Here is a 27,379-nt window from a genome sequence, read left to right on the forward strand (position 1 = left end):
CACACACACACACACACACACACACACACACACACACACACACACACGTGGTTAGGGCCAAGTTTGTGAATAATTGTATCATTGAGTGGTAACTTCCACCCCTGCTATGCTGCAGTGTATACAGTTCAAAGGTGGGGATTTGGAAAGGGCATGCTAGGCTTTCTGGCCATTGTTCTCAACCATCCTCCTGATGGGGTTGGTCATTAACATCCAGTCATTTGCCATTAAATACAGGTGTCTAGACAGTAATGAAGTGATTAGTTCATGCCATTGTGTCAGACTATACAGCTCTAACACATTATAAGTGCATTTGACTAGATTTGGCACCAAGATCGGTCTGGGTGTATTAGGTTTCCCAGACAGTGTTATTAACAAACTTACAAACTGTGTTGTGCAGAAACCAATTTGCTAAATCTCTGTGTGCTAATGGTTTGGTCCATACAGCGGATAATTTAAGTTTTCCTAGTTAGTTGTCCAACCTTAGCAATCTTATTTTATAGTGTCTCAATATTCACAGAATTTAATGCATTTATTCCTGTCTTCAACAAGGTAGCAAATATTTCATTTTGTCTTACCTTTTGCTTACCCTTTCCACCTATTTTCCAGGGTTCTGTTACTCCACTCTCCTGTACCACCCAAATCTTAGTTTGGCTTTCTTTCACATACACAAACTGTCCTATCACAATACAATTTCACCTACTAGTTTGAATACTGGGGTACATGTATCATACAACCACTGAAGTGGGGTAACTGTATATTATCTAATGGACCTTTTCACTGAGCCCACCATAACTCCCCCCAGAGGTCATGTTCCTTCATCTCTGTAACATTTTGCCGTAATAGCCATTCACCCTTTCATTTTAATTTTACCACCTTTTCACTAAAACCACTTCCATTGTTTTAAAGTCAGTTTCTCAATGGATTGTGTGTCAGTGTCTTTTAATTTAAGCTATGTTTTTATGCTCCTTCAGGCACAATAACTATTTTGTCATGTAGGTGTACGAGTCTGAGACACTTTATTCATGCAGTTTCACTATGCATTCCCTCATGTTTGTTGCTTCAGATATAACAATCACTTTTTTAAACTGACATTGGTATCCAAACCTGTAAGGAGAGACAATGGCCTAGCACTATTAGCGCTAGACTATTAATCCTGAAACTCAGCTAATGCTCTAGGGACCTGCCATGGCAGATATTGGAATTTGAATGGGTCTAATGATGACCATGAAACCATTGTTGATTATCAGGGGGGAAAACCTGTCTGGTTTGCTGATGTCCTTTAGGGAAGGAAATCTGCCATCTTTACCTGGTCCGGCCTACACGTGACTCCCAACACATAACAATGTGGTTGACTCTTAACTGCCACCTGGGCAATAAATGCTGGCCTAGCCAGTGATGCCCACATCTCATGAGGGAATAAAAAAAAATCATATCATGCAAGGTGTTCTTTCAGAAGATCAAAAGTTGTTGGAAGATATCTGTACATCTTTCTCACTTGATCCCAATTTTGTAGACAGTGGCCAAATCAGCTATTCAGTTCCCTTTAAAAGAAGCTCACAGGCAAGGGCAGACATATCTCCAGGAGAAAACTAATTAATTTCTAATTCTATCTACACTTTGATTTCATTGGATCAATTCCATTTAACTATGCCAAAGGTAGATAGCTTCTGTTACTATTTGATGTTGTGTCACTTTTTCCCTGTCACTATTCTTTTATTCTAATTTGACCCACATTAATTACCATTATGACTGATTCAGAAACTCTAGAGAAAACTTTACTGTCTGGAGTAAACACAAAATTGTTTTCACTTTAAAAGAGACAAACAAATATTATTACTGTCCAATTTCAAACAGAACCAAATTTTGCTTGATTGGTCTTTCTTACAAAAAAGTGTATACAATTTCCTCAAATGAAACCCGCTAGATTATACTTGACTTTCCTTCTTTCAAAATTATTCCACATTCAAGACTGACAACGACAGACTCAAGTCTTTTTGGTGCACAGCCTCAGCAGTGTTGTTGGGTGGATGGCTTCATTAGATGTCAATTAATTTCTTCCCAAACAATCTTTCCATTTTTTTAAACAAATTAAAATGATCTGGACTGTTTCCATTGGCTCTTGTTTTAAATTGAAATTTAAAGATTCAATTTTACGTATTCTTTAAAATTCAATTGAATTTCTCACTGTGTACTTGAACTAGCAACTTGCATCAAGTAATTTTATCAATACATGTGGTGCCTTGCAGAAGAGGATAATTCTATTCCACGCTCAGGGTGAGCCTGTAGGTGGCTGTACAGACCGATACAGCTACAGCACGCTCTGTTACACATGGGGCCGTCGGTCATGGGAAGGGATGGGTGGGACATTGGTGTGGAAGTGTGCTCCTTCTATTATTTTGGCCTGGCTTCCATTTTTTCCCGACGGCAATTCTTGAGATGCTCAATGCTTTTCCGAATGTTCCTCCTCCACTTTGGATGGCCTTGGGCCAGTGATTCCCAGGTGTCTGTGGGAATGCTGCACGTTGCTAGTGAGGCCTTGAGGGTGTCACTGAAGTGCTTCCTCTGTCCACCTGGGGATTGTCTGTTATTTCGAAGCTGGGAGTAGAGCTCCTGCTCAGGGAGTCTTGTGTTGGTCATGCAGATGATGTGCCGTTTCTATCATAGCCAAACAAGGATGGCCAGAGCCTCGATGCTGGGGATGTTGGCCTGGTCGAGGACACTAATGTTGGTGCGTCTTTCTTCCCAGCTGATTTGCAGGGTCTTGCGCAGGCAGTGTTGGTGGTACTGTTCCAGCACTTCGAGGTGTCTGCTGTAGACAGCCCATGTCTCAGAGCCATATAGGAGGGAATGATCCAGCACAGCTCTGTAAACCATGATCCTGGTGTGGGTTCTGATGTTGTTGTTATCAAATACCCTTTCCGTCAGGTGGCTGAAGGCTGTGCTAGGCCACTGGACATGGTGCTGGATCTCTTCATCAACAGCTGCTTTGACCAACAGGATACTTCCGAGGTACTGGAAGTGGTAAATGTTCTCTAAGGCTCCCTGTGAACCTTAATGATCAGGGGTTGATAAAGGACCTTCATCTTGTGGATGTTCAGGGTGAGACCCATGCTTTCATATGCCTCCATAAAAGTGCTGATGATGGTCTGGAGTATGTCCTCAGAGACTGCCCATTCACAACCATCATCTGCACACTGGTTGGGGTAACTTTGGTTTTGTTTTGAAGGCAGCAGAGGTTAAATAATTTCCTGCAGGTTTTGTAAGTTCGCTCCATTCCAACAGGGAGCTTATTGGCGGTGAGGTGAAGCATTGCAGCAAGGTAGATGGAGAACAGTGTTAGGGCAATGACACAGCCCTGCTCAACACCGGTCCAAACGGGGAATGGGTCAGTGGTGGAGCCATTTGCCGTTACCACGACGTCATGGGGAGGTGAAGGATGGTGACAAATTTCATGGTGCAACCAAAGCAGAGAAGGATGCTCCACATTGCTTCATGATTGATGGTGTCAAAGACCTTTGTAAGGTTGAAGAAGGCCGTGTACGGTGGTGGGTAGGTTCTTTTCTCTGTATTTCCTCTGCAGCTGTCGTGTGGTGAAAATCATGTCCAGTGTGCCCCCTCTGTGGCTGAAAGCCACACAGTGACTCCGGGAGAAGCTCCTAAGCTACAGGGAGGAGACAGTTAAGGAGGACCTTGGGGATGACTTTTCCAATGGTCGACAGCAGGAGACTCCCCTGTAGTTCACCACAGTCAGACTTGTTCCCCTTTTTTAAAAAATACTTAATGCCTGGGGTACTTTGGAGATCTCCCAGGATTTTGTTCCCCCTCCCAGATAAGGCAGACAAGGGCATGTCGCTGCAGCAGGAGGTCTTTTCCTCTGCGCTTCAATGCCTCAGCGGGGATACTGTCTGGACCAGCAGCCTTGTTGCTATTGGCAGATGGCCTTGTGCAGGGCTGGGGTATTGCTGTGCTCATGATCTGTAGTATGCTCTGAGATGCGTTCAAGAACATTCAGATCAACAACAGAACCTTGGCTGAGGACACCTCTGAAGTGCTCCCCCTGAGTGTTTTTTGAGGCTTCTTTATCTTTGACAAGAGTCACTTCATCCTTGTTTCAGGAACAATTACACCCAGGCTTGCTGGATTTAAACAATACCACTAGACTGGAGATCCAAGTGATTGTACTCAGTTCAGAATTCTCCTGTTTCAAAGACTTTTATCATAGTAAGACCTCCAGCTCCCTCACAGTGTTCTTAAAACCTGTTCAAAAAACAAGAAAAACAAATCCGCTGCGGCTCTGAGGTAAGCCCAAGGGTTTAATAATGTACAAACAACACAGAAAGTATGACAAGACTTAAAACTGTCAGTAAGAAGAATTAACTCTGGCTCTGTTGGTCTCATAAGGGGCAGGACCCGAGTCACCAGCTGATGTCGTGTCATACTACTCAGTTCAAAAACAGTCAAAAACAATCTTTGATAATCTCAAAATAGCATTTTAAATTTCTATTGTCTTGAAAAAAATGCTCTTCAAATTCTTTCTTTAAAGATCTCCTTTAAAAATAAATACATTTCTCATTCCAAATTCTGATTTCAAATTGGATGTCTTCCACAACAGTTTATCTATATTTTGAGAAAAGTTTTTATTTTCACAGCATCTTTTCTATAGCAGTTTAAATTAAAAACTTTTTAAACTTTCCAATGAAATGAGATTTCAAAGTTTTCAATCTAGGATGCTTTAGGACTACTTCTTGTTTTAGTACTGATGTCAGTCCAGTATAAGGAATGTTCTCATTGTATCTTGCAAGGGAACTCTCAGTGAATACAATCTAAGTTTCACAGAGAGCTTCTTTAACGTTACATAACTGCACCTAAGGGTCCTACTCCTTCACCCACCCTTTTCATCTCCTGGGTGACATTACACACTGGCTTTGTCTCACTACACAGACAGAGAACAGTTGGGGAAATATTTATCAACTTCTTGCAAGATACCAGCCCCAGCTACTTTCTGTTCATGGATTTCTGTCATGGATTCTCCCTTAAGCCATATTAAGGGAGAACCTCAAATCCATCTCATTATCAGCCCCAATACCAGCCTTGTGCAGCTGCAATGCTAGACATGTGCAGGCAAATTCAGAAATTTAAAGCTGTTGGGGAAAAAAAAACCTTCCATATCTGCCATTATCAGAAAAACAAACCCATATCCATCCATCCCACTTCAACAGAATTGATTAACATATCTGAGTATTTCTGTTCCATACAAATTATATATATAGAATATACAAATACTCCAAGCTGTTGCAGATAGTTAACTGCTAATTCAAAGGGGCTGAGTGAAAGGTCTGAGACATTATTACATCCACACCCGTTCCTCCTCCTGGACAGAGATAAGGGCCATATATTCCCTTTCTGAACAAAGGAAAGGCCTACCTCCTTTGTTAGATTTTACTTTCTTCAGACTCTTTGACATTGGTTTTCTCAGAATTTTAGTACAGGGAATTATCTTTCCAAATTCCCAATTTTCTCTTTTTTTCAGAGCACCAATTCACACTAACAAACATTTAAGTTGAGCAAATCTTATTATCAGGAATTAAAGATTCACTTATATATTACAATAATATTTGCAAGTTCACTCCGGCCAGAAAATGAAATTCCAAACATAGTAATTCAATCATAAAGTTTTTGAAATTTACCATTTTTCCAGGATTCTTTCCTTAAACTAAGTACAGACACAACCATTTCAACTCCCCCTCCCATTCCTCAGACGACATGTCCATCCTGGGCCTCCTGCAGTGCCACAACGATGCCACCCGAAGGTTGCAGGAACAGCAACTCATATTCCGCTTGGGAACCCTGCAGCCCAATGGTATCAATGTGGATTTCACAAGTTTCAAAATCTCCCCTCCCCCTACCGCATCCCAAAACCAGTCCAGCTCGTCCCTGCCTCCCTAACCTGTTCTTCCTCCCACCTATCCCCTCCTCCCACCTCAAGCCGCACCTCCATCTCCTACCGACCAACCTCATCCCGCCCCCTTGACCTGTCCATCCTCCCTGGACTGACCTATCCCCTTCCTAACTCCCTACCTACACTCACCTTTCCTGGCCCCATCCCCGCCTCTTCGACCTGTTTGTTTCTTCTCCACCTATCCTCTCCTCTATCCCTCTTCTATCCGCCTCCCACTCTCTCCCTATTTATTTCAAAATCCCCTTCCCCTCCCCCTTTTCTGATGAAGGGTCTAGGCCCGAAACGTCAGCCTCTCTGCTCCTATGATGCTGCTTGGCCTGCTGTGTTCATCCAGCCCTGCACCTTGTTGTCTCGGATTCTCCAGCATCTGCAGTTCCTACTATCACAGACACACTAAAGTGTTTTAAGGAAAGAAGAAATAAGTTATGCCATTTAACGTAATTTCCTTTCTTCAATTGGTTTCATGTGACTGCAACCAGTTCCAAGAGGTAAATTTGTACCAAGTCCTTAAGAAACTAATTCCACATAAACACTCTGCAGCAGGGTATTTTTTTTTTAACACAACTTTGATAGTTCCTTCATGGGATGTCAACTTAAAGCTTCCCCAATCTCGAGCTCCAGGGAGGAAAACACGCAAACAATGTAAAATAACATTTTGGCAACCAACAATGGAAAACACAAATGAACCAGATCACAAAGGATGAACAGTTAGTTCAGAGACTGTAGACACATTGAGAAATTCACATCCAGACAGAAAAGAATTATTACCACAATCAAAGACAGAAGCTGGTTTATCTCTCACTCTCTCACTTAATCCAGAATCAGTGCATATAATAGACTGCTACAACATTACTTTGGTTGTTTGGTTTCCGATATGGACTGTTGGACTCTTTGAAGTCAGATCAAAATTTGTACAATTAGACACATGCTGTTTAATATGAAGCAAATTTATTCGTTTAATCTGCCTAATACATTTTAGGAAAAAATGCAAACTAATGAGTGAATCCATTAACTTAAACTATATAAAATATATAACCATGTGAGTCTCACACTGCCCACTATCCATCAGGGACTCTGGTAATGGTGGCACTCAGTGTTCTATCTCATGATACGCGTCTTGCGAACTCCAGCCTGATGATGAAAAGTCCGATGAGTAGGCCAAAGTCCCTGATATTCATACTATTATGACCCTTCGATTATGTACTGAATCTCAATTTTGTAATACTTTTAATACTTTTCTAAACATTCCATTTTGCAAAAAACAAGTTTAAATGATTTCCATGTTAGCTACATAAAAGAAGATTTCCCACAGTCAATCAAGGTTTTGTAATAACCTCCCAGCCAAAATATGCAGGTGTTTTTTTCGCACCAGGCTGAGTTTCATCTAATTTTCTACTTTCCTTCAATTGCTCATTGTCTTAACCCTTAATGATTAACACTTAATGTCTGATTTAAAGGTATCATTTTAAGGCACAACACTATAGATGTAACTAGTACAGGTGATCAGGGGAGCGATTGTAATTTGGGTTTTCAGAAAGCTTTTGACAAAGGTCCACATAAGAGATTAATGTGTAAAATTAAAGCGCATGGGATTGGGGATAGTGTAATGAGACGAATAGAAAATTGGTTTGCAGATGAGAAACAGAGAAGAGGTCTAAATAGGTCTTTTTGTGAATGGCAGGCAGTGAGTAGTGGAGTACTACAGCGATCGGTACCAGGACCCCAGCTATTCACAATATATGTTAATGGTTTAGATGAGGAACTAAATATAATATCTCAAAGTTTGTAGATGACACATAGCTGGGTGGGAGAGTAAGCTGTGAGATGGATTTTGGGGAGGTTGCAGTGTGATTTGGATAGGCTGAGTGAGTGGACGAATGCATGCTACATGCAGTATCATGTGGATAAGTGTGAGGCTATCCACTTTAGTAACAAAATCGGGAGGCAGATTGTTATTTGAATGGTTGAGGTTATTACTTGAATTGAGGGAGGGGAATGTTCAACAAGACCTTGGGCATCAGTCACTGAAAGTAAACTGACAGGTGCAGTAGGCAGTGGAGAAGGCAAAAGGTATGTTGGCCTTCAGAGACAGGATTCAAGTACTGGAACAAAAATGTCTTGCTGCTATTATTCAGGGCATTGGGAGGCCACACCTGGAATATTGTGTGCCATTTTGGTCACCTTATTTGAAGAAGTATATTCTCGCTGTAGAGGCAGTGCAGTAAAGGTTTACCAAGTTGATTCCTGGGATGGCAGGACTGACGTATGAGGAGAGATTGAGTTGGTTAGGATCTTATTTATTTAGAAAAATGAGGAAGATCTTATAGAAACCTGTACTATTCTACCAGGACTAGACAAGTTAGATGCAGAAAGGATGTTCCTGATGGTGGTGGAGTCTAAGACCAGGGATCATAGTTTAAGGATAAAGTGTAAGCCTTTTAGGAATGAGATGAGGAGAAATTTCACTCAGAGAGCTGTGAGTCTGTGGAATTCATAACCACAGAAAGTGGTTGAGGCCAAAATATTATGTGTTTTCAAGAAGGGGGTAAATATAGCTTTTGTGGCAAAATGTTTGAAGGGATGAGGTGGAGGGTGGGATTAAGGTATTGACACTGCCAGTGCATGCTTCACATCTCAGAATACATTGAAAACTTACAGGAGTTGATGAGAGAATATGTTGAGGACAACGGCCAGAACCACAGGAAACTACAATGGGAAGCAAACTGTCTCTCAACATGTGCCTGATATGGCAGCAGAGGTATGGCATGCCCAGGATGGTCAGGAGCAGGAGGATCTAGAGAATCGCTTCGTGTCCCCACATGGAACCCTGCAGCTCAGGGCTACAGTGGCACATCTAGTCAAGCTCACATATAAAGGGGACCAGTTTGTACACTTCATAGAAGGTGGAATAGGCAAGAGGAATAATAGGTATGGAGCTTGATGATCAGCTATAATCATATTGAATGGCCTACTCCTGCTCCTGAGTTCTTCGTTTCTATGAATATTAGATCCTGGGAAGTACCAAGGATTAGAGGGACTTTGGTGTGCATGCCCATTGGTTCCTTAAGGCAGAGGGACAGTTGGATAAAGTGGTTATGAATACATATGGGACACTTACCCTTATTAGCTTCAGAGCTTCAGAGAAGGGAGATTATACCGGAACTGTATAAAACATTGGTCAGGTCACAGCTAGAGTATTGTGTGTGGCTCTGGAATCTACATCATAAGGAGGGATGTGATTGCACTGGAGAGGGTGAAGAGGAGATTTACCAGGATGCTGCCTGCGTCGGAGAGATTTGGTTATGAAGAGAGATTGGATAGAATGGGGCCATTTTCCATGCTGCAGAGGAGACTGAGAGCGAAAAGGATTGAGACAGTCAAAATTATGCGGGGCATAGATAGGGTAGACAGGAAGGAACATTTCCCCTTGGTGGAGGGATTAATGACCGGGGGTGTAGGTTTAAGGTAAAGGAGAGGAAGTTTACAGGAAATGTGAGGAAAAACTTTTTCACACAGAGGATGGTGGTAATCTGAAATCCATTGACTGTAAGAGTGGTAGAGCCAGAAACCCTCAACATTGAAGAAATGCTTAAATGTGCACTTGTAGAGCCAAGGCATTCAAGGCCATGGGCAAAGTGTTGAAAATAGGATTAGAATCATTAAAGTTGTTGTTTTTGACTGGTGCAGACTTGATGGGCCGAAAAGCCTTTTTTCTGTGCTGTAAACCTCTATGACTCCATGATTCTATGAAAAGTCTATGGATAGATTGCAAGGCATTGGCATAGTAATGAAGTTATTAGACTAGTAAACCAGGGCACAGGCTAATATTCCGGAGAAATAAAACTGAAAGAACTGCGGATGCTGTAAATCAGAAGCAAAAATGGAAATTGCTGGAAAAGTTCAGCAGGTCTGGCAGCATCTATTGGAAGAAATCAGAGCTAACATTCTGAATTGAGTGATCCTTCGTCAGAACTGATGGTAGCTAGGAAAATGTCTTCTGCATATAAACCAACATTTTCCTAGCTACCATCAGTTCTGAGGAAAGGTCACTCAACTTGAAACATTAACTCTGATTTCTTCCCACAGATGCTGTCAGAACTGCTGAGCTTTTCCAGCAATTTCTATTTTTGCTCTGAATATTCTGGAGATATGTGTTCAAATCCTGTGAAGTCTGAACTCCAGAAAAAAAATCTAGAATAATATTTGATCTGAATGAAGATACACATTCTCAATTGATTCTAATGAAATTCCACCTGGTTCGCCAATATTCTTTAGGGAGGAAATTCTGTTGTCGTTACCTGCTCTACATGAGGTTCCAGACCCACAACCATGAGGCTGACTCTTTATTATCCCCTGGGCAACTTTGGGATGAGCAATAAATGTTGGCCTAGCTAGCGATGCCAACATTTCATGAAAGTGTAAAAAGAAAGTCTACTTTGATTTGTGACCTTCTTGTTGAAGAGATTTAACAATAGGGATTCCTCTGCTGATAAGCAACCTCTGGAGAACAAATTTACATGGCAGGAGATGAAGTTAGTGAGGGGAAAGCTGGAACTTGAGGAACATGCATCAAGCAGCATGGGAGAGCTGAAGCAAGAGATGGGGTATCATAAGTCTAATCAAATTGAGGAAGGGTAATGTGTGATTAGTCTCAGTTTATTTTGAGGAATCTACTAACTCAGCTTTGTGTATGAGTATCAATGCCACTAACTCCTCAAGTCCTTAACAAATTACACTATGTATTTTTGTTACCATCCCATGAACTTAAGAGGCATCTGGATGGGTAGATGAATAGGAAGGGTTTACAGGGATATGGGCCAAATGCTGGCAAATGGGACTAGGTCAGTTTAGGACATATGGTCGGCATGAACAAGGTGGACCAAAGGCTCTGTTTCTGTGCTGTACAACTCTATGACTCTATGATCCTAATCTGGTAAGGAACTGCAGGACACAATAGGACCCTATTGTTGTGAGTGTGAAAGAATGCTGTGTGAAATGTTGGTTATCCAAGTATTATTTTAAGATGGTGAAGACGTTGATAGTACCATGAATAGGAAAACAATGATAGTTGCAATAAAATAAATTGGGAAATTAGGTGCCAGGATAGGTAAGTAGCGATGCAATAGCTGAAATTTAGGCAGAAGTTTCAGAATACTTAGGACTGATACATTGTCATGAGAAAGAAATTCTCCAAGGCCATTTCTTTTGACACAATTCATGGCTAATGAAGTAAAGATCGTTCAAAAGGAAGAGCCAACAATCTTACTAAGAGTAGTGGGAAGGTCAGAAGATTGGACAGGATCTACAAAGTAGCAAAGAGAATGAGGGAGATGTTAGAGTATGAGAGAAGGGTAGCTAAAAATATAAAAACAGTAAAATTGTAAGAGTGCAGAAATTTCAAAAGGAAAAGAATAACAAAGTGAGGGTGGGCGGTAAGTATTGATGGAAAATAAGGAAATGCTGGAGAGATCGAACAAGGGCTTGAGAGATCTGAAGGCCTTTTCCTGCTCCTAATGTTTGCATATTTTTCATATGTAGAATTGCGCAACATGTAACCTTGTCAACATTGGTGAGGATGTCAGATGCTTTGTAGCATGGCACTGCAGTGTTTTGCCTGAGGCCGTTGATGTTGTATTGGGCCTGATAATTCCATGGTAAGTTGGATAAGCCATGGAAAAAACATGGCTTTTGCTGTATGTGCAGTCAAACAAAGTTTGCAGCTCACTGTGGGTATGTTTGCTGCTACCATCCTCTTAAAGTAAAGGGGTCAATGGGTCTAATTAGTAGCGGGAAACCACTTACCAGTCTAGTTAATAGAAGCTCCTATATTAATAGTTTATTAGTATTCAGTAGTAGTTTATTGCATGTCAGCAATTAGCTAGGTTAGATTGATATGATGGACGTTGTTACTGAGAATATAAGAAGCATCTCAATGTTGGACCTTACTCGTTTGAGATTCTAAGCTGTTCTACCTGCAAGACCCAGTTTTTTCAGCTGTTAGACCCAATCAAAATTGAAAGTATCCACGTTGTAAATTATGCATTTATGAAACTTCTTATATTCGCATATTACAGATTTATAGACAGACTATTCTTCATGAGTCAGCTTTTTTGAAGCTGTTGGTCTCCATTTTGCTTATTATCATACATGGTTTTCCTGTATTGGGCAACTGATTACGATTGGCTGTTGTTTGTTTTGGAATCGTTTTCCTAAATCACACTTTGGTCTTTCAATGCTTCTGTCTTTTCTCTCTTAAATCCTTTCTCTGCTTATCAGAAGACAGTAAATCCCTTCTCTGATTCTCCAAATACTAATGTTGCTTCAGATAAACTCTGCTGAATCTCTTCTGAAGTTTGTTACTTTCTCCTCAGCTTTAATGTCCTGGGGGATGTTGACATCTTCAAGCGACTGTCAGCACGGCCCATTATCTCCCATCTGGTGACAGCAGAACTGGCCAGGAGAACTGCCCTTGAAATTCAATCAGAGGACCCTAACCTCCTGCCCTTGCTGCCCCCTATTAGAGGCTCAGTCTCTGTAGGAGCAACAAGAGAGGGAATGTGTGATTCTTTTTAACAAAAATTTCAAATCATTAGTATAAATGACAACAAACAGTGGACCCAACACTGATCCTTGTGGCACACTGCTCTAGTCCAAAAAAAATTAACCCTCTATCACCACACTCTGTCTCCTACCTTCAAGCCAATTTTGTATCCAATTGGCTAGTTCTTCCGATTCCCATGTGATCTAACCTTACTAACCAGCCCAGTATGCGGAACCTTGTCGAATGCTTTACTGAAGTCCAGATAGACAACGTCTACCACTCTGTTTTTGTCAATCTTCTTTGTCCCCCTCTTCAAAAAGTTCAATCAAGTTAGTGAGACACAATTTCCCATGCACAATGCCACGTTGACTATCCCTAATCAGTCCTTGCCTTTTTAAATGCCTGTAAACCCTGTCTCTCAGAATCCCCTCCAACAACTTACCCACCTGATGTCAGGCTCACCAGTCTCACCTGGCTTTTCCTTACAGCTGTTCTGAAATAATGGCACCACACTAGCCACCCTCCAGTCCTCCGGCACTTCAACCATGACTCAATGATACAAATATCCCAGCAAGGGGCCAGGAATCTCTTCCCTAGTTTCCCACAAAGTTCTGGGATACACCTGATCAGGTCCTGGAAACTTATCTAACTTTATGCATTTTAGGACATCCAGCACCTCCTCTTCTGTAAAATGGACACTTTTTAAGACATCGCTATTTATTTCCCCAAAATGTGGAAAAAAAGCCATGTATTCATCTGCCCTATCTACCTATTCTTACTCTCACTAGCACATGCACTAGGAGTAATCCAGCTATTATTACCCATTCAGGACCTGCTTTTTAATGTCCTGCCTAGTTTCTTATATTCTCTCTGCAGAACCTGTCATTGGTGCAAATGCGTACAACGACCTTCTGCTGGTCACTTTCCCCTTTTCAGAATATTCTACACCCTCTCCGAGACATCCTTGATCCTGGCACGAGGGAGGCAACACACCATCCTGATGTCTCGTTGAGCTGCCTGTGTTTCAGACGAGAGAGTCCCCTATTACAGTCGATCACTTGGAACCTGACATACCCCTCTTCATGGTAAAACCAGTCAGGGTATCAGAAACCTGGCTGCCAGTGCTATATTCCCCCGAGAATAGCCAAGGATTTTTTCCCCAGGATAGTGCAATCCTAAACTAGAGGGCATAGGTTTAAAGTGAGAGAGGAAAGATTTGAAAGGGACCTGAGGGGCAATTTTTTCACATGGAGTGTGGTGCGTGTCTGGAACGAGCTGCTAGAGGAGATGGTGGAGATGGGTACAATTTAAAAGGCATCTGGACGGTTACATGAATAAAAAGGTTTTGGATGGATATGGGTCAAATGCTGGCAAATGGGGACTAGATCAGTTTAGGGAATCTGCTGGGCATGGACGAGTTGGACTGAAGGGTCTGCTTCTGTGCCGTATGACTCTATGGTTCAATAAAAATTGCTTATGAAATATATGCACCACTAGATGGGCCACCATCCCTAATTGCCCTCGAGAAGCTGGTAGTGAGATAATGAGCTTTCTTCTTGAACTGCTGCAATCCACGGGCTGTAGGGAAATGCACAATGCTGTTTGAAGGGAATGGTATAATCTTGGCCTAGTGACAGTGAAGGAATTATTTCTAAGTCAGGACAGTGTGGCTTGGAGGGCTGGTGTTCCTGTGCATTTGCTGTGTTTGCCCTTCTCGATGGTATAGGCTGCTAGTTTGGAAGGTGCTTTTGCAGGAGCCTTGCTGAATTGCACCTTGTTACACTGCGAAGGGAGTGAATTATGTGAAGGGAGTGGATGCGGTGCTAATCAACCAGGCAGTTTCACCACACTTGCACCTTGTAGATGGTGGAGGTACGCTGGAGAGACAGGAGGTGTGTTTGCTGCAGAATTCCTGGCCTTGAGCTGCTCTTGTAGCCGTTGTATTTATATGGTGAGTCGTGTTGAGTTTCTGATCAATGGTAACCCCAAGGATGTTGATAGTGGGCGATTTAGTGATGACGTGCTATTGAATGCCAAGGAAGGTAGTTAAATTCTCTCATGTTGGAGATGGTTCGCAGTCTGGCATTTGTATGGCACAAATGACGTATGCCATTTATCAACCCCATCCTGGACGTTGTCAAGATGTTTCATACGGATGCAGATTGTTTCAGTATCACAGGAGCTGTGTGTAGTGTTGAACATTATGCAGTCATCGGTGAACATCCTCACTTCTGACCTGATGATGGAGAGATGTCATTGATGAAGCAGCTGAAGATGGTTGGGACTAGGGCACTACCCTGAGGAACTCCTGCAGAGATGTCCTGGAGCTAAGATGACTGAGTTCCAACAACCACTAGCTATGTGCTACCCATGACGCGAACATAGGGAGAGTTGTCTCCCAATTTTCACTTACTCCAGTCTTTTCATGTCTCCTTGGTGCCATATTTGGTCAGATGCTGGCTTGACGATAAGTTTCACCACAGTTCGGCTGTTTTGTCCATATTTGGGCAAAGGATTTAAGAAGTTAGGAGCTCAGCAAGCAAGGTGGAATACAAACTGAGTGTCAGTGAACAGGTTATTACTGAGTAAGTGCTATTTGATAACACCGATAGCACATTTGCCATCACTTTAGTGTTGATTGAGACGGATGAGACTAGCTATTTGGCTCACTGAGAAGTTGTTAATTATATCCCCGGCCTCATTTATGAGGAGACCTGCAGTGTCCTGAAGGTCTTCTTTGAGAATATCATAAGTAGAAAATGGCAACAAGATGAGGTTTAGAGCCAATGTAAGGACAAAAGATGGGATCTGCTTAAGTAGGCAGGGACCATGGATAGAGAACTAAATAACTATTCTACATCTATCTTTACCAAAGAAAATATTGCTTCCAAAGTCACTGGGAAGGGAAAGACACCTTAAATATTGGATGAGCAGTTATGAGCAGGGGTAGCATCGTGGCTCAGTGGTTAGCACTGCCCTCTCACAGCACCAGGGACCCAGGTTCACTTTCACCCTTGGGTGACTGTCTGTGTGGAGTTTGCACATTCTCCCCATGTCTGCATGGGCTTCCTCCAGGTGCTCCGGTTTCCTCTCATAGTCCAAAGATGTTCAGGTTAGGTGGATTGGCCATGCTAAATTGCCCATAGTGTTCATGGGTGTGTAGATTAGGTGGGTTATAGGGGGATGGGTCTGGGTGGGATGCTCTGAGGTTTGGTGTGGACTTGTTGGGCTGAAGGGCACACTGTAGGGATTCTATGATCCTGAAAAAAGTATCAGGAAATACTGATTATATTTAAAATTGATAAGTCACCAGGATCAGACAGAATGCAACCGAGGAAATTTAAGGTGGAATTGCAGGTGCACTGTCTATAATTTTTCAGTCCTCCTTAGAAACAGGGAGGGGTAGTGCCTGAGGGCTGGAAAATTATAAGTGTTAATCCCATGTAAACTGGCAACTATCAAGTGGACAGTTTAACAACAGAGCTGAGAAAGGTTAGTGATATAATAATCTGGGGTAAAACTGGCAGTCAATACAACAGCTGTGGATTAACCAAGAAAAACTAATGTTGTTTAAATTAAAAGAATATCAGTTTTAGCTAACTTGATGGGGTTCCTTTGATGAGGTACAGAGATGTGGGTAATTTTTGTGGGGTCAGAAGGCATACGCATTTTAGTTAAAATAGCATTGCAGCATCAATTCTGGAAGATCCAGCCTTGAATCTTGCATCCCCATCGACCATGACTGGGGTGGGGGCATGGCTGTAGGGGGAATGCGGGTGGATTGTAATTTGATTAACTGCGATCATGGGCACTTGTACAATTACATATTTTGGATGGATGACGTATCCATTTACATTACACCTATTGGAGAGGGAAAGTGCCCTTTCAGGAAAACCAGGTGCCCATTTTTGAGAGCTCAAGGGCTTTTTGAGGTCATTAATATTAAACATTAATGTGTGAAAAAGGTGAATAAGCTCTGTTGTTTGTTAATGTATCAAGTCATTTAAATCCTCTGTGCTTTTTATTTTGCAAACAAAAACATCCAGCCTACAGTTGAAGAAAATATTGTGTTGTTTAATTGCTTCTACAACCACATCAGTATCGCTGTGCAAGGCCTATAAAATTCATAGCTTGACTGACTGCTTCAAATGCTATAAATAGGTTAGACTTCTAAGGTTTTGGAGTAGATCTGTAGCTCGGTTGAGGTTGTTGAGGTTGGATGGCTCGTCGAGCTGGTTTGTTGTTTTGCAGACGTTTCTGGTAACATCCTCAGGTTAGACTTCTCTGATGCGGTACGATAAATGTAAATCGACATTTTCATAAAGGGTTATATACTTGAAGGAAATGTTTGGCTTTATATGGTATAAGTACTTGATAACATTTGCTATTTGACTAGTGTCATGGTGAGTTGATCATGATATATTATCAACGTTTACTGCATGTTAATTCTGATTGTTAAAAGTAAGTTGTACATGTATTGTAGCTAGTGTTACTAGTCATGCTTGCTCAAAATTGCGATATTGTGTGGTTTATTATCTTAGTCAGTCTCCTAGATCTCACCTTTGGTTTACTTTAAAAATAAAGGTCACTGGTACCTCACCAGAACTTAATATTAAATTGGTGGTCTGGTCTAGGATTATAACAATTGGAACGGGCACAATTCCTTAGAGCATGGGGGTGGGCTTTTTAATCAGCTTGTCTGGCAGGTGGAATGTGAATCTTCACTGTTGACAGCAATCTATCCATCTCTTTGATGGCATCAATTGCTGCATCATTCTTTTGGCCTTAAACTGATCCAGGATGTGTTTCAGCAGTAGGCATGGCAGATGGAATCCAAACCCATTATGCAGATGAGAAAATCATGACCACCATCTACATCATGAAGCCATAGGAAGATCTAGGAACATCAGGATTAATCTAAAACAAGACAAATGCACTGTGAAGCAGGCTGAAACCAATTCTTCAGAATGGCCTACTGCTGACAGTGTGAAATAGAATCCTCAAAATTTCACAGCCATCTCTGAGATGGAAGGTCCAAAAATCATGAAAGGGTTGAGAATTTTCCTTGGCTTAATCCAGTATCACAGAATCCCTACAGCATGGAGAGAGGCTATTCAGTCTAAGCATACCTTCCAAAAAGCTTCTCACCCTGTCCCCCATAACCCTACAATTATCATGGCTAATCCACCTAGCCTGCTCATCCCTGGGCACTCAGTAGCAACTTAGCACAGCTATCCCACCTAACCTGCACATCTTTGGGTTGTGGGAGGAAATCAGAGCATCTGGTGGAAACCCACACTAACACAGAGAGAATTGTGCAAGCTCCACACAAGCATACTTCAGGTGTCAGAAAATTTAACAATAGCTGATGAGAGAGTATGTTGAGGACAACGGTCAGAACCACAGGAAAACTACAATGGAAAGTAAACTGTCACTCAACAAGAAGATCCTCCTACAAAAGGATTGGAACCTGGAGTGAGTTACAAAGCCAACAACATGAGGATCTAAAACCCTAACATCTGCTGAGACCAGATATACCAACATGGGAACAGCTTCTTGTAGTTATGCCTGGATGTAAGAAATTCCAAGAAATCTCTATCAGAGAAAATTTGTAATGGAGTATGATCATTCATGCAGTAGGATGGATCTACAAGAAAAATCTATGCAGGGCTCCAGCAAGACAGCAGACTTGAGGATAGGGAGATTCTTCAGGGCGACACAATGGCCTAATGGTATTATCGCTGGACTGTTAATCCAGAGACCTAGATAACATTCTGGGGACCTGGGTTTGAATCCAGCCACAGCAGATGGTGGAATTTGAATTCAATAAAATATCTGGAATTAAGAATCTAACAATGACCATGCTGATTGTTGGAAAATACCCATTTGGTTCACTGATGCCCTTTATGGAATGAAATTGCCATCCTTATCTGGTCTGGCCTACATGTGATTCCAGACCCACAGCAATGTGGTTGACTCTGAACTGCCCTCTGGGCAATTAGGAATGGGCAATAAATACTGCCTAGCCAGCAACGTCCTCATCCCGTTAATGAATAAAGGGGAAAAGAAATTTGGACTAATGATTTCACTCTGTAATAAAAGCCAGGAAGAGAAATGGTTCTAATTGATGCCTTCTTTTTATCACTTCATGACAAACACAAAATAAATGATCCAGATATAAAGATCCAGATGTAAAGCACATGGGATTGGTCTCCTTTTCTGAGGAACAAAGCTCTTGCTCTCAAGGGAGTGCAGCGAAGGTTTATCAGGCTGATTCCAGGAATAACGGGTCTGATGTATAAGAGAGATTGACCAGGTTGGGATCGTTTTCACTAGAGATCAGACAAATGAGGGAGGATCTCATAGAGACTTATAAAATTCTAACAGGACTGGACAGGGTAGATGCAGGGAGGATGTTCCCGATGGTGGGTGTGTCCAGAACCAGGGATCACTGTATAAGGATTTGGGGTAGACCATTTAGGACGGAGATGAGGAGATATATCTTCGCCCAAAGAGTGGTGAGCCTTTGGAATTCATTACCACAGGAAGTAGCTGATGCCAAAACATTGAATGTATTCAAGAGGTAACTAGGTATAGCAACTGGGGCGAATGGGATCAAAGGTTATGGAGAGAAAGCAGGATTGGGCTATTGAGTTGGACGATCAGCCATGATCGTGATGAATGACAGAGCAGGCTCAAAAGGCCGAATGGCATCCTCCTGCTCCTATCTTCTGTATTTCTATGTTTGTAAGGTGGCTGAAGACCATTAGAGATCGGAGCAGAAGTAGACCATTCAGTCCATTGAGTCTCATTCAATGAGATTGTGGCCGATCTGATAATCCTCACCTTCATTTTCCTGCCTTATCCTTATGACCCATGATTAGAAATCTGTCCATCTAAGCCTTGAATACAATTAACAACCCAACCTCAACAGGCCTCTGTGGTAAAGCTGTTGATGGAAACATCTACAGATACAGGGCACATTTAACAATCTGAAATGTATTCTTTATTTATTATTGGGTCAGGGTGTCACTGCCTAGGCAGCATTTAGTGTCCATCCCTAATTGCCCAGAAGGCAGTTGAGAGTCAACCACATTGCTTTGGGTCTGGAGTCACATGTAGGCCAAAGCAGGTAAGGATGGCAGTTTCCTTCCCTAAAGGACATTAGTGAATCAAATGGGTTTACCCGCCAAGTAAGAATGGATTTACGGTCATTATGAGACTCTTAATTCCAGATTTTTCTTTATTGAATTCATCATCATAGAATCCCTACAGCAAAGAGATGGGCCATTTGGCCCATCGAGTCCATACTGACCCGCTGAAGTACATCCCACCCACTGAACCTACACATCTGTGGATACAACGGACAGTTTAGCATGGCCAATCCATCTAACCTGCAAATATTTGGATTGTGGGAGGAAACCGGAGCCAGAGGAAACCCACGCAGACACGGGAAGAATGTGCAAACTCTGCACAGACAGTCACCCAAGAGTGGAATCAGACCCGGGTCCCTGGCGCTGTGAGGTAGCAGTGCTGACCACCAAGCAATTCAAATTCCAACATCTGTGGGATTCGAACCAAGGTGTCTGGAACATTATCTGTGTCGCTAGATTAAGAGTCCAGTGAGAATACCACTGGGCCATCACCTCCCCAAATAGGTGCATTTGGACTGGGTGAGGTGTAAGAATGTTTAAAATCTCAAACTTGAACCAACCCACCTCACAGTCGCTCACTTCCAGCCTTAATGGAGGACAAGTGGGTGGCATAGTTGAGTTGTGGGTAACCAACCAGCTTGTGGGAGGCAGGCTGCTTATTTATTGACTGTAATGAGACTCTGTGCCTCTTTTCTTAACTTGTTTCCAGGTTAACACCTATTGCTTGGGATTCCTGCATGTGAGGTATTGTGGTGGACAACAGATGATGGCAACCATTACAGGGAAGTGATGATGCTGTTCCAATACTATCCGTGTATCAGGAAAGATTGTTTCATCCCTGACTTCCAGCAAAGCCTCATTCAGACACCCACGCTGATCACTGGTCCCGTCCCATCATCAGCTGAGCCAGCAACCCACAACTATCAACCCCTTTCAATGTTTCAATGCTCCTCTTGTGATTATGGACTTGTTGCCGCCCCACCCCCAGCATGTGAAATTCCCGCCTTGATAATCCAAACAGCACTGAACCAAGGAGGATTAAACAGAGAACAAGAAAGCGTGGTTAAAGATGAGAGAGAAGCAAAGAGGCTCAGGGAGAGATTTCTAGAGTTTAGGGTATAGATGGCTGAAAGCGCAGCTGTCAAAGGTAGGTTGACGCAATTTAGAGACAGAAGAACTGGAGAAAAACAGGAATTTCAGAGGATTGCTAAGCCAGAGGAAGTTACGGAGACATAGAGGAGTGAGGACAAGGTGTAACCTGAACACAAAAACTAAAATTTTTAAATTGAATTGTTCCAGTGTAGAGGAGTGAGTGTAGATGTCATCGGAAAATGGGAGATGGTAAGAGTTGGGATCTTTGCTCCTTTCAGGTACTCAGTCAAATTCTACATGTCTGATCTGCTGTATCTCTCTACTAGCTCTCTCAATCTTTCCACTTGAACCACTCTAATTCATTCCCAATAAGCTGTAGTTTTGTTCTGTTAAGCTTTGTGTAAACTAATGCCTTTGATTCAGTCACTTTCATAACCATTGTCTTGGGCTAAAGCAGACGTGCTGTCCAATCCCTTCACAAGCTGAACTTTCAGTTCCACATTGTCTCCATTGCAAAGACTGTCTATCCTCCATTTCAATAACATTGCCCACCTCTGCCTCTACCTCAGCCATGTGCTGCCAAAAACATCATTAAAATGACTAGTTGACATTCTTTACAGTCTGTGAACTTGATAAAATTCTGTCAATATTGGCTCTGACATTAATACCAATGCATGTACCAGCTCAGTCCCTTCTGGCACATATTGGCTCTTGATCAATCTTTCTTCATCTCCCTCAAGCCTGAGAATTACAGTAATTCTTGTTATCTGACAGATGGTAGTACATAAAGTTTTGCAACAAGTCAATATGACAAAAAAAACCAAGGTAATCTGTTCTTCCCTGGATGTTGTTGGAAGAGAAATGCGAGCCAGGAGTCCATTTTGATGTTGTTACCTCCAGCTAAATTCATTTACAGCTCTGTAGCTTAATGCTGCACTAAAGCAGAGTCATTGCTGGTGATTGTCCCTCATTTCCAGGATGATGTCTACCCAGGGTCACAGGTTTCTGCTGTGGGTCTTCATATGATTGAACAGAGCTGATTCTTGACTCAGATATTTGGCATATGATGCAGGATGTCCTCTGAGGTTATGGGATCCAGACAGCAGGATTTAATTGCTTTTCTTTAAATCACACCTGCCACTCTGCCTGATTGTTAAGGCATTTGGACTCAAAGCTGGATGAAGCTTAAGGCCAAGTTGTTTCCATCTTTGGGCGACTGGCACCCTCCCAGTCATTCATATCAATGCAGCCATGCTGCAAGTGTTTGACAGCATTTTCTTTGTCCTCCTCTGGGAACAGTGGTCATTTGAGAGCTGAGAAAACAGAACTGGCAGGGGTGATGTTTTTCAGTTTTCTGCACATGGAGCCCAATCCTTTGCACTTAGTTTTGGAGGAGATTTTGCTGAATGCTTGTTCAATCGTGCTTCCACTGAATCTGGTGGCATTGCTGGTGGAATTTCTCTAGTACACCTACATGTCTCTGATACACAATCCACATCTCACTGTCATACAGGAGTGTGGTGACAATAACTATTCTGTACACAATGCCCAAGGTGTACTGCAGAAATTCACCAAAGATCCCCAGAGAGCACCGTCCAAACCCACGGCCACTTCCACCTAGAAGGACAAGGGCAGCAGATATAAGGGAACACCACTACCTTCAGGTTCCCCTCCAAGCCACTCATCATCCTGACTTGGAAATATATCGCCGTTCCTTCACTGTCACTGGGTCAAAATCCTGGAATTCCATTCCCAATAGCATTGTCGGTCAACCCACATCACATGGGCTGCAACGGTTCAAGAAGGCAGCTCACCACCACCACCTTCTCAAGGGCAACTAGGGATGGGCAAGATTTGCTGGCTAGCCAGAGATGCCCACATCCCACAAATGAATAAAAAAAACTCTGCAAATCAACAGATGTCCAACACTAGCTACTGTAGTTTGCAGATGGTGAGGTAGCAGAGCTCCAGTGTTGGATCCCCTTGTCAATAGTGGCCTTTTGAGGGAGATGGCTGTGAAGGTATGGGAAATGCTCAGAGTTTCTCATTCATCGTATATGAAATATATGGAATATTTCCTTGACTGACCAGTTCTGAGTTGATATGAATTTTGTTTTGAAAACAGTCAAAGACAGGCTGAGTCTCCTGTATAAGAATTGAAGAGATTTAAAGTGGTGCAGAATGGGCAATGATACAGTAGCAATTCACAAACTGGAAATCATATGTGCACACGGCAGTCAATTTCATTTTGACATGGAGGCAACTGATGTTCAAAAGGTTTCCATCTAGCTGGTACTCACACCAGAGGGCAGTATATCTTCGATGAGGTGAATGTCCACTGTCAGGTAGATTGTAAGTCATATGGGGTCTATTACACAGCCTTGCTTGACTCCATTCCAGATTTTGAAAGTGTCTGTTTCTGATCTCCCATTCAAGGCAGTGGAGGTCATATCAACATGAAACAGTTGCAGGATTGTGGTGAAGTTCCCAACTTTCTGGAGTAAAATTCACAGAGCTTCACAATTTACTGAATCAAAATGTATTGGTCAGGCCAATGAATGCAACAAAAAGTTTCCAATAATGTCCTTGACAACATAGACCATGTCAGAGATTTCTCTCCATGTTCAAAAGCCACAATGTGTCTCTGGGAGGACTTCCTCAGCCACCTGAAGTAACTGATCCAGAAGAATGCAGTTCAGGATTTTCCCTGATGTGGGCAACAGGATAATGCCTCAATTGTTTTGTCAGCATAATATATCTCCATTGTTAAAGATAGTTACAATTGTCAGGTCCTGAAAGTAAAGGGAAATCTGCATTAAATGGTCAAATCCTGTCAATGCCTTTAGTATTCAATAAGATTCTTTCAAGCTAATAGTGCTGTCAATGTTGCCATGCAAATCTGATTGTTGGATACATTTGGCAATTTAAAAAAAAACAGACTCAAACTGGCTCAAGAATTTATAAAACATACTGTACAGTATGTCCTGTCTAGTAATATATCGAATCATTTACACATTTTTGCAAATCACATGTAATAGTTGAGTACAATGGGTGTGGCGTTTTACTGTGCTGCTTATTGCTCAATTATTCTTGGCACAGTGCTTATTGCTGTTCAGGGAAATCCTAGGTAATTTGCCGAGTTTCCTCCACCACATTGGATGGCTGGGCAGTTAGTGAACCAGGGATAGTGCTCTGTCCTCTCGCACTTTCAGCCCTGCTCTGGGGTCGAGAGCAGTGGCAGTTTTAGCTAATTGCTGGACTTTGACACCTCTGCTTTCATTTTCAGCTGTCGGTATTATTCACATTCGAAACGTGCATGCGTCTTTGCATTCTCATCTGCCAGTTTGCTTAACTCCTCGTCACCAAGGCATCCTCATTCCTACCAAACTTTACCAGAGAAGATGATGGAGCTGGTAAGAATGTTGAGTTTAACTAGATGTATTGCAGGATGAGCTAAATCATTTTGAAGGATAAAGGGATATATGCCAGCAATCGGGCTTATTGGTCAAACAGCATGTGGCTGAATTTTCTTGCGTCTTTAGGACACTAGTGAGGAATACAGTACTTCTTCCGGCTGTTTCACGACATCTAGTTTGTTGAATAAAAACAGAAAATGCTTTAAACGTTTGCTCTGTTTTTGTTTCCATGGATGCTGACAGAGCTACTGAGTTTCACCAGCACTTTCTGTTTTTATTTCAGATTTCCAGCATCTGTTCTACTTTGTATTTACGTGGATTATTGAATTGTTTAAGGCGGGGGACATCTTTGGTTAGGGTGACTGTCTTTTTCCTGCCCTCAGTGTCCAGGAATGGGTGGGCTCCGTCTACTCGGTGACAATATAGAGTAGGTGAGAGTCAAATAGTCACTTGGTGGTGAAGAGTGTGAGTATTGCTGGAAAAAAACGCACATTTTGCGGAAGTTCTACACATGAATCCGCAAATAACCGTAGACTGTCACATACAGGTAAATCAACTTATGGTTCACAGAGAGGAGCCTGGAAACAACTGCACAAAGCTTTCGGCAGCTATTTCGTGCCACACACTTTACTCTTTTATAAGTGACAGTTAGTCCAGCATTGCACTTTTAGCGTCCGGCATGGAATATTCCTTCTGTGCGGCTGCACTCTGAACAGCAACGCAATGGCAGCTTGCCCCTATTTAGGGTATTTATTTTGGGTAGCCAGTACTAGACTTAGCAATTGAGAGTAACAACAGTGCCAATTCTGTGACAGCACAGTGGCTCAATGGTTAGCTCTGCTGCTTCTCAGTGCCAGGGACCTGTGTTCAATCCCACCCTTGGGTGGCTCTCTGTGTGGAGCTTGCACACTCTTCCCCCTGTGTCTGTGTGGATTTCCTGCCATAGTCCAACAACATGGAGGTTGTGTGGATTACTCACAGGAAATACAGGGACAGAGTAAAGTCTGGTTTGGATGCTCTTCAGAGAGGTGATGTGGACTTGATGGGCTGAATGGCCTGTTTCCACACTGTAGTGGTTTCTATGAATTCTAGGGCCATTAGTGAATACCATGTGTGTTAAAGGTCATTGGTGAGAGGTGACACATGTCCTGTATGTGTAGAAAATGCCTTTGATTTCTGCAACTGCAGGGAATGTCAAATTCCAATGTTTAATTTTCTTTATATGCAAAGACTGTACAGAACCACTTTAGTACCTGTGTATGTACAGAAAGAGAATTTTTGATGAATAAAGTACATTTTTGGAATGAAAGGAGGCCTGGTGGAGTTTTTAAAATGAGTTCCGAAGAGGCATATTGGGGCTTGAAACGTTACCTCTGTTTTTCTCTCTCCGGAATTACTGGGTTTTTCCCGTGTTACTTGTTTATACTCCCCATTCCCCAGCACCCACGGTATTTTTTGTTTTTAACAAGACAATGAGGGGATTGGTGACGGTCAGAGCCGGAGCTCTAAAATGAGCCTTGACCCTGCCCTCTGGTTATGGGCTTGGTTAGAGACTTGGAGCTCTGTGCTGCAGCGAATGATTAGTCTGCAAAGTTCAAAGGTCAGAAATCACATGACAAGATAACACAGTGTGGAGCTGGAGAAACACAGCAGGCCAGGTAGCATCAGAGGAGTAGGAAAGTTCGGGATCCAAAACATCAACTTTCCTGCTCCTCTGATGCTGCCTGGCCTGCTGTGTTCCTCCAGCTCCACACTGTGTTATATCTCAGACTCCAGCATCAGCAGTCCTTACTATCTCAGAGAAATCACTTGACACCAAGTTATAGTCAGAATGCAATTTTGAGGAGCAACACCTTTTGTTCTGCCTGCAAACCCTACAGCCTGGAGGACTCAACATTGAGTTGTCAAATTTCAAATAACATTCACGCCCATTCCCTGGCTCCCCTTCCAGCCCCATCTCCTCCTTTCCATTCCACCTACTGACCCTCCCTTCCAGCTACAAACCGGATTCATCCCTCCCATCAACCAACCAGGTCATACCTACCACCAGGGGCCACCTATCACCACCATTCCACTATCCCCCACCCTCCCCCTCATTATCTGCAACTTCCCCTACCCCTATATCCAGTCCTGAAGAAGGGTAACACCCAAAACATTGACTTCTCCTTTCCTCCAGATACTGCTTGGCTTGCTGTGTTTTTCCAGCCACCTGTTTGTCTGCCTTGGACTCCAGCATCTGCAGTTTTCTTTTGTCTCTAACCAAAGTTATAGTCCAACAGGCTTTTCTGAAAGCACAAGCTTTTGGAACGTAGCCCCTTTGTCAGGTGAAGTGAGAGAGAAGCAGACAGAAAACAGAATTTATAAGTAAAAAGATCAAAAGGCCACACAACTGATGAGGATGTATTAAACAAACCTAAGATGCTGTTAAATGTTTAATCAGTTATAATGTTAGTAAATCCCCGAATTTCTTTCAGGTCACTGTCCTGAGAGAACTAAAGGTTTTATCAGTGTAAGGAAGAGGTGACATTTTAGGCCAAACAATGCATGTTAGGTGTGAGGCTTTGTTTAAAATCTGTTTGTGTTTTGGTTTGGAGTCAGACTGGTTTTATTTCTAAAGTAGAAATTTCTAAAATGCCACATTGACTGACGTCAATAAATTGTATGCTTTTTGAACAAAATACAATGTATTTGCAAATACAAATTCACCCCATAGATTCACGTGTGTATGAGAGAGAAAGAGGGAGAATGAGTGTGTGTGTGAGACAACAAGGTGCAGGGCTGGATGAACACAGCAGGCCAAGCAGCATCATAGGAGCAGAGAGGCTGACGTTGTGTGTGAATCTGTGTGTGAGCAATAGTGTGTGTGTATATGTGTGTGGGAGAGAGAGACGGAGGGAAAGAGTGAGTGTGTGTGTTGTCTGTGTGTGTGTGTGTTTGTGTGTGTGTGTGTGAAAATCTGTGTGTGAGTGAGAAGGGGGAGAGAGAGTGTGTGTGTATGTGGGGGGGAAGAGAAAGTCTGTGTGTGTGTGCATGTGTTGAGGGCGGGAAGAGAGAGAGTCTGTGTGTGTGTTTGTGTGTGGGAGAGAGAATGTTTGCATGTGTGAGGGAGAGAGACAGTGTGTGTTTGTGTGCGTGTGTGAGAGGGAGTGTGTGTGTGTGTGTGAAAGGAAGGGCAAGAGTGTGAGTGCGTGTATGAGTGTGTGTGTGTGTGTGTGTG

The 27,379-nt window shown here is 42.5% G+C and overlaps 1 protein-coding gene across 1 annotated transcript in view; it reads left to right on the top strand.

The window, feature by feature from the left end:
- LOC125486706 (CMP-N-acetylneuraminate-beta-galactosamide-alpha-2,3-sialyltransferase 4-like) overlaps positions 1 to 27,379 on the top strand; it is a 159,587-nt gene that overhangs the window by 51,815 nt on the left and 80,393 nt on the right. Inside the window, exon 3 of the mRNA XM_048615379.1 lies at positions 24,114 to 24,159. Within this exon, the coding sequence (XP_048471336.1) occupies positions 24,114 to 24,159 (46 nt within the window). The remainder of the gene's footprint in view (positions 1 to 24,113; positions 24,160 to 27,379) is intronic.

Source organism: Rhincodon typus, chromosome 32 (assembly GCF_021869965.1).
Source record: "Rhincodon typus isolate 14 chromosome 32, sRhiTyp1.1, whole genome shotgun sequence".
Lineage (NCBI taxonomy): Eukaryota > Metazoa > Chordata > Chondrichthyes > Orectolobiformes > Rhincodontidae > Rhincodon > Rhincodon typus.